This window comes from Arachis ipaensis, chromosome B1 (genome assembly GCF_059453495.1).
Source record: "Arachis ipaensis isolate K30076 ecotype BB chromosome B1, ASM5945349v1, whole genome shotgun sequence".
Lineage (NCBI taxonomy): Eukaryota > Viridiplantae > Streptophyta > Magnoliopsida > Fabales > Fabaceae > Arachis > Arachis ipaensis.
The window spans coordinates 5164910-5173317 of record NC_142436.1 but is presented as its reverse complement, the minus strand read 5'-3'; the positions used below and the strand labels follow the sequence as shown (position 1 = coordinate 5173317).

Below are 8408 nucleotides of genomic sequence, written 5' to 3'. Positions count from 1 at the left end.
ACTCAGCTTCTGCACTACTTCGTGCCACAACACTCTATTTTTTAATCCTCTAACTAACCAGGTTTCCGCCAACAAAAATATAATACCCAGATGTTGACCTTCTATCCATGACATTCCCAGCCTAATCTGCATCTGTATAAGCTTCTACTTGAAGATGTCCATGATTTTTGTAGAGTAACCCTTTCCCAGACGACCCCTTCAAGTACCTTAGGATTCTAAAGACAGTATCCATGTGTTCTTGACCAGGTGAATGCATAAACTGGCTTACCATGCTCACATCAAAGGCCATATCCGGGCGTGTATGGGATAAATAGATTAACCTCCCTACCAACTGCTGATATCTCTCTTTGTCCATTACATTTTTTTGGTTCAGGTGGCTTCAATGTTAAATTAGGCTCTATCCTCTATAGGTGTTTCAGCAGCTTTACAACCAAGTAATTCCATATCTTTTAAAAGATCTAGGATGTACTTTCGTTGGTTCATAAAAATGCCTTCCTTAGACCTTGCAAATTTAATTCCAAGGAAGTATTCTAATGAGCCAAGTTCTTTGATTTCAAATGCTTTGGCAAGTTTTTCCTTCAAGTCTTTTAGCTCTAAAAAATCACCACCTGTCAGAATAATGTCATCCACATATACAATTAAGATGGCAGTTTTATTAGTTGCTGAATGTTTATAGAAAAGTGTATGGTCAGCTTCGTTTTGAGTATAACCAAGTCCCTTCACCATCATTCCAAGTCGTTCAAACCAAGCTCTTGGGGATTGTTTCAATCCATAGAGAGATTTCTTTACTTTGCACACTTTATTCCTCCCTAGTTCAGCCTCAAATCTAGGTGAAAGTTTCATAAACACCTCTTCTTCTAGCTCCCCATTCAGGAAAGCATTCTTTATATCCAATTGATGTAAAGGCCGATTGTAATTCGTAGCAAGAGATAAGAGAATCCACACAGAGCTGAGTTTGCAAACTGGAGCAAAAGTCTCTCGATAGTTCACTCCATAGGTTTGTGTATATCCCCTAACTACTAACCTAGCCTTATACCTCTCTATGCTTCCATCAGCATTGCACTTGATGGTAAAAATCCACCTGCAGCCAACCAATTTTGTATTCTGTGATAGATCTACAATCTCCCAAGTTTCATTCTTCTTGAGTGCATGCCACTCTTCCATCACTGCTAATTTTTAGTTGGGATCATCTTGTGCTTCCTCTATATTTCTAGACTCAAACAGATTTGTAATTTTAGAAGTAAAAGCTCAATATTTTTTAGAAAAATTTTGGTAAGAGACATAATTGAAAATAGGATGGTTGGTGCTGATTTGGAGTACCTTTTTGGTGCAGGTTCTGGTTTCTTTCCTAAGGGCTATTGGCAAGTTGTTATTAGAAGTGACAATTTCAAATTTACCTTGAAGTTCCTGAAGTACTACAGTTGGGCCGTCTTCCGGGTTTTCAGATTGGACTGGTACAGAGATGATGGGCTGGTCTCTAGTCTTCTTGGGATATTTCTGAACATAATACCAAAGCGCCTTTTTGATTGTGGTATTTCTTTTTCTGTTTGGATTCTAACTAATTTTGGCACAATTTTAGAATTGGTTTTCACATCTTGTTTTACAATTGTTTCAGAATTTACTTGATTAGTGAAAGTTGTATCCTCAAAATATAAGATAGGAGTGGGTAAAGGTCCATGCAAAAAAATTTCTTCCTTTAGACTCTCCCCTTGAAGAGAAGTTTTCTGAAAAAATGTTTCATGTTCCAAAAAAGTAACATTCATGCTTACATAAAATTTCTTGGTGTGTGGATTGAAATATTTATAACCCTTTTGACTTGGAAAATATCCAATAAAAATGCATTTTTATGCCCTTAGATCAAGTTTACTTCGATATGAAGGTGTATGTAAAAATACAGTGAAACCAAATACTTTTAAAGGTAAGTCAGAATGCAACCTACATGCTGAAAAATTCTTTTTGAAAGTATCCAACGGTGTACAGTAATTTAACATACGTGTGGGCATTCGATTTATGAGATAGGCTGCTGTTAGGACAGCATCTCCCCATAAATACTTTGGAACATTACCCTCAAACATAATGCCACGTGCTACTTCAAGAAGATGTTTATTCTTCCTTTTAGCAATGCCATTTTGTTGGGGTGTATTGGGCATGTAGATTGATGTTGAATACATTTCTTTTGAAGAAATTCACCAAGATTTTTATTAAAGTATTCAGTGCCATTATCACTTTTTAATATTGAAATTTTTGTGTCAAACTATGATGCACAGACACTGACACGGACACGGGACACGACACGATACGGGACACGCCGACACGCAAATTTTAAAATCTTATATGACACGGAGACACACATACATATAAAATATAAAGTATTTTTTTTAGATAAATTATAATAATATTTTAATATTTTATTGATATTAAAATATAAATTAAATTTTTAAATTATTTTTAATGTCTTATTTTAATTATATCAAGTATTTAAAATATTTTTTTTATATCTAAATTTATTTTAAGAATATATATTAAGAATAAGACCGAACACGCTGATACGTGATGGTATTTAGGTGTGTCCAAGTGTATCCGGAGAAGAATTTTTTATTTTTTATTGAGACACGGTTTGGACACAGTAGACACGTGTGTCGGATGAGTGTCAGTGAGTCTCATGCCCAAAATGTGTCCAACACGCAGACACGACAACTCAACAAAGTGTCTGTGCTTCATAGGTGTCAAATTGTGTTTCTACCATTGTTGAAAAATACTGAAAAATTTTTGAAACCTTAGATTTTTTATGCATGAGATAGATCCAACATAGTCGTGTGTGGTCATCGATAAAAGTTACAAACCATTTTTTTCTAAATTGAGTTGTTATTTTCAATGGACCCCGTACATCACTATGAATCAAGTGGAAAGGTTTAGATGCATAATAAGGTTGAGAGTAATAAGGAGCTCTATGACTCTTTGAACGAATACAACTTTCACATTTAAGTAAAGAAGAATTAATATTCGTAAACAAACTTGGAAACAAATGTTTGAGATATGGAAAACTAGGGTATCCTACTCTATTGTGCCAGAGCATTATTTGGTCCTTTATAGGCATAGAACTTATACCACTAAATTCTTGAGCTATTTTATCCTCCAAAATATCCTCAAAATGATAAAGCCCATCCATAATCTTAGCACTGCTAATCATCTTCTCCGAGGTCCGGTCCTGAAAAATACCATGAGTATCAAAGAATTTCACAGCACAATTGGAATCTTTGCAAATTTTACTAATAGAGAGGAGATTGCAAGAAAGCTTTGGTACATGTAACACATTTCTTAGGTCAATATTTTTGGACAGTTTTATTGTACCTTTTCCAGCAATAGATAAAAAATTACCATCAGCAACTCTAATTTTCTCATTTTCAAAGTAAGGAGAATAAGTTTTAAATAAACGGGAAAGACTGGTCATATGGTCAGATGCACCTGAATCGACAATCCATGGTGTTTGAGGTGCAGTTAAGGGACATATGAATACTAAAATTACCTGTTTGAGCCAAAGAACCACTAGGAGTACTAGACACAAAACTAAAATTTAACAGCCTTATGAGTTGCTCAACATGTTCCTTACTCAATGATGATTTTTCAGTCTCATGAGTAGTTGAGGTAGAGCGTATTTTTTGGGACCAGGTTTGCTGCCTTTAAGATATGCTGGTTTTTCATGAATCTTCCAGCAGGTTTTTTGGGTGTGACGAGGTTTATTGCAGTGGTCACACCAAAGATTAGAGGGGTGCTTCTGATTTGATGAACTTTTAAGTGTAGCAGGTACCACTAAGAGTGCATTAGATTCTAAAAAAATATGTTCAGTCTTGTCTTTCCCCATCATCACATCTCTACGAACTTCAGCAAATACTTCTCCAATTGAGGGTAGGATTGCTCTTCCAATAATTCTGCCACGAATTTCATCTAGCTCCACGTTGAGGCCTGCAAGAAACTGGAATATCCTCCCTTCTTCCACTGTTTGTTGGTGTGTTTAGCATCAGCAGCTGAATTCCATTTGTAGTTATTGAAGTGGTCAAGATCCTGCCACACCCGCTTCAATGTGTAAAAATATTTGGTCACATTGTCACTCCCTTGTTGAATTTCTCTAGCTTTTAGAGTAAGTTCATAAATCTGGGATTTATTCCTAAGATCAGAGTACATCTCCTTGATACTATCTCATAATTCTTTGGCAGTGGTATAGTATATGTAGTTACTATTGGTATCCTCTTCCATTGAGTTGACCAGCCATGTCATCACCATGAAATTTTCGGTATCCCACACATTATATTGTGGGTCAGTACTGGCTTCACTTACCGGTGAGATATCCAATCTTTCCTCTTTCACGGATATACATCTGAACTAATTGAGAGCACCTAAGGTAGTTTGACCCATTGAGTCGAAATGCGGTGATCTGAACTGAATGGGAGTCACCACTAACTAGTATCCGTTGCTTAGATTTTAAATCTGATGGAGTAGGAGTGGTGTTCTCCTTCTATTCAGGATTAATGACTGAGGAAATGTCAGCCATAGCTATAAATCAGAGGCACGGTGCAGAGATCCTGCTCTGATACCAAGTTGAAGTGTTTGAATATCTTATATTTTCAAATGTACAAGGAATCAGCCTCTTTATAGAGAAATTACAGAAATAGAAATAACTATAAAATAGGAAAGAAGGGGAAAATACTAGCCTAAAATAAAGAAAAGATTTCTAATAATAAAATTCCTAAAATTAAGCTAAACCAAAAAAGGAAAAAATTTATAATTAATTTCATTTACATAAAAGATTCATGAAAGGAATTAGGAATCTAATTTTGATTTGATCTAGTCAACACATGTATATCTATAGGTGGCTCACATACATGTGAGTATTGTTATTATTGCTCTGAGAGAGTGAAGATGAGTGGCGGAAAGAGTGGTGTAAATAGGGGCAAGCGGGATGATGAGAGAGAAAAATACGGTGAGAATTCTGGCTATATTAGTGATAGTAAAAAGGGGGGGGGGGAGTGTGGGGTTGGGTGCTTCCGGTGACATGGAAAGGGGGGAAGAGGGAGTAAGGGGTATGGTTTCGCGTATCCTTTAGAGATAAGTTTGTTAGTGCTTCTTCACCTAAAGTTCTGGTTGTTGATGAATTTTTGGCTGGGGATAGTCGGACACTAGTGGTGGGTAAACAAAATGACGTTTCTTCATCACGTGTGACCTTTGATGAGTGATGAGGATAAGAGAGTGCTGGTTGAACCTTACTTGGAGTTTATTGTCATTAAAATTTTAGGTAAGCACTTTAGTTATATAGCTCTTGTGCAAAAATTGAAAAATATTTGGAAGATTTTACTTGGTGGGCCATGGAAGATTGGAAGTCATTACTTGGTTGTTAGCTTTGGACCGTAAAATTCAAACCCTGTGAGTTTTCATTTGGAACAACGATAGTTTGGTTTCAAATTTCATGGCTTAATATCTAACATTATCAAGAGAAGGGTATGAAAATATAGCTTCTGCTATTGTAAAACCTGTGATAGTGGATCTAGCAACAAAAAGAGCAAAAAGAGAAAAGTTTGAATGGACTTGTGTTCAAATTGATCTAGGAGTGCCGGTTGTGATGGAGGTTATCATAGATGACACTACTTTCAAAGTTTACAATGAGAATTTAGAGCTCTTGTGTGGCTCTTGCAATCAGCCATTGTACTGTGAACTACAATGAGTCTCGTGAAGGGAAGAGTGTCGACAAAGATGATCATAATGGTAGTTCCAATGTTGGTACAGCTACTGTAACAATGTTGGTGGTGCTGTCGATGATAATGCACAAAAAATGGAGGAGAAGTCAAATGGAGGAAATTTGAAAAGTCAAGATGAATATGAAAAGAATTCATATTATCTGGTCAAGAATACTTGCTAAGTATTTCAAGAATAGTCATGGTCTTTAGATGCATCATCATGGTAATGAATCCTATTTTTGGAGAGGTATTGTTGAGACTTTCAATCAAATTAAAAATAACTTTTTTTGGTGCACGGAGAATATGGATCAATCTATTTGGTATGACTCTTGAATTTCATCAGGTAATTAAATTCTGTGATGCATTGCCTTATATCCATATCTCAAACACAGAATTAATTATTAATCAAATTTGGGAGAATGAAAAATGACTTTTTAAGAGATTAACGACTCTCCTCTCTCTTGCTCTTGTAGATTTGATGAATAATCTCAACCCTCAACTTCAAACTGTCAATTTTTGGGCTGGGTTTGGTAAGCATCCTCCTCTCATGAGTATTTTGTGAGAGATGGCTGCCTATGATGTTTGGAAAACAAAATTAATTGGAACCCACGAGTGAATTTGGAATTGGCTTTGGAGAAGTAAACTTCTTGAGAAAATATTTTTTTTATCTGGTTGTGTTGTTTTGATATCCTTCCCATTGCTTCAATGAGATTCAAAAGGGGTTTGGCTTCCTTGAAGACTTGCTCTCGTTGTACTGCGCATGCTGAATTATTGGCCCACTATCTTTGGGATTGCATTAAGGCAAGAGAGGTCTGGGCGCTCATTAATCCCTCCCTTCTTCATGTCATCATGTGTTCGAAGCTCAACATCTCTTGTCTAGATCCAAGCTGCAATTCGTAAAGGGGAAACTATGTTTTGTGCTGGTGCTTGGTAAATATTGCGTCATAAGAACCAAGACATTTTCAATCCTCTTGATTCATGGTCCCCAATGAAAATTGCTCTTAATATTCGAAACACTGTCTGTAAGTCCAATCTTTGTTTTTTGCACAAGATTTTTTTCTGAGGATCAGATCAACAAAACTCGTTGGGAACCTCCTCCGCTAGATGTGGCTAAGGTTAACAGTGATGCAAGCATTTTTTGCTGATTTGGAGCAAGTTGGGTTTGGCTGTGTTACGCATGACTCTGCTGGAGCTTGGTTAAAGCCTAAAGGGTTGTTTTGGTTCCTTACCGGTGTAAAAAATTTACAGATGTGAGCTTTTTGGAGTGTGGAGAGGTCTAGTGCTTGCGTGGGAAGAATGTGGGTTTAAGTCGGTTATTTGTGAGCTTGATTCTCTGGATGTCTTTTTGGTCGTTAAGAATTGTTCTTCTGCTCATTTTGGCAAGGATGGTGATCTAATCTTGAAGATCCGAAATATGCTTCTTCTTGATTAAGAGGTGAATTTTAGTAATATCTTGTGAAAAAGTAACAAGGTTGCAAATAATCTAGCAAAATTAGGTGTCTTGAGATACTATGATTATGTAAAATTCTTATCTCCATAGCTTGAAATTAAGGATGCTCTTTAGTAGGATCTGTTAACATTTTGAACCGTGCTCTGTTTCTTTTTTTTCTCTTGTTTAGTCTTAAAATAATTGTTTAGTTATTCTATTAGTTCTTATAGTTTTTATCGAATTTTCAATTAAGTTTTTATACCTTTTTTTTTCAATTAGGTTCCTATACCATATCAGATTTTGTAACTAAGTCCCTACTATGACAAAAAAAATATTAAAATTAATTGAATATTCTATTAAATTATACAAAATATTCAATTAAATGTTAGGTATATTCATTTTGTTTAATAAAATATTTTATTAATTCTAACATTTTTGTCATAGTAGAGACTTAATTATAAAATCTGATATAGTATAAGGACTCAATAAAAAAAAATATAGAGACTTAATTAAAAATTTAATAAAATTATAGGAATCCACGTAATCATTAAATCAAGGGTAAAGGACAAATTCGTCCCTGACCTTTTAAATCTTGGACTTTTAACTCCCTCAGGATTGGAAAATACAAAACGACCTTTCACCAATCAAAACGCCATACAAACCGGTCCTCTCGTTCAATTTGGTGTCCAACACGTAACAGATTATGTTTACCTGGTGCCTATGTGGCGTGGATATGCGCATGTGTCTTCAGGATGGTGGTAACGGGCTGACGTGGTGCTAGTGGAGAAAGTAATGGGACAATGTAGTCCTTGGGCACTCGCACGACGTCATTTCTGGTTAATGTTTTACAGTGGTGAGTGTGACTTATGAAATACGCCAGTGCTGCCCATATCAGTGAGAAAGAATTACAAGAAGCCCTAGCACTACTAAGCTTTTTCCTCCAAAAAATACAACGCTTCGTCTCCGCATTGTCGTCGTTGCAGTTCCGTGGAGGAATTCCATATTGAAGCTCCGTGGTTATACCTACGTCTGCCGTAGAGAGTGGTAAGTACATTGATGTTCAATCATTCTGCTTATGGCCGTTATTTGCTATCAATGTTGTAGGATGAGACTAATAGGGATTGTAACTGATTGTCATAGGTGATTAGTTGTGGGGTTAGTCATTTGCCATGTGTTGTTTAGAGAGATTTTGGAGATTTAGATAATAAGGGGTGGTTTTGTGTTTTGTTGTGGATTGAAAAATTTTGCAG

General features: G+C 36.0%; 1 protein-coding gene across 1 annotated transcript; it reads right to left on the bottom strand.

Moving 5' to 3' along the window:
- Positions 1–1415: 1415 nt before the first annotated feature.
- On the bottom strand, positions 1416–4375 carry LOC148575598 (uncharacterized). Its single transcript, XM_088502438.1, has 4 exons — positions 4336–4375; positions 3809–3996; positions 2859–3208; positions 1416–1782 (listed from the first exon to the last, which is right to left on the bottom strand). Exons 1-4 carry the CDS (start codon positions 4373–4375, stop codon positions 1416–1418), a joined length of 945 nt encoding a protein of 314 aa, XP_088358564.1.
- Positions 4376–8408: the final 4033 nt, after the last annotated feature.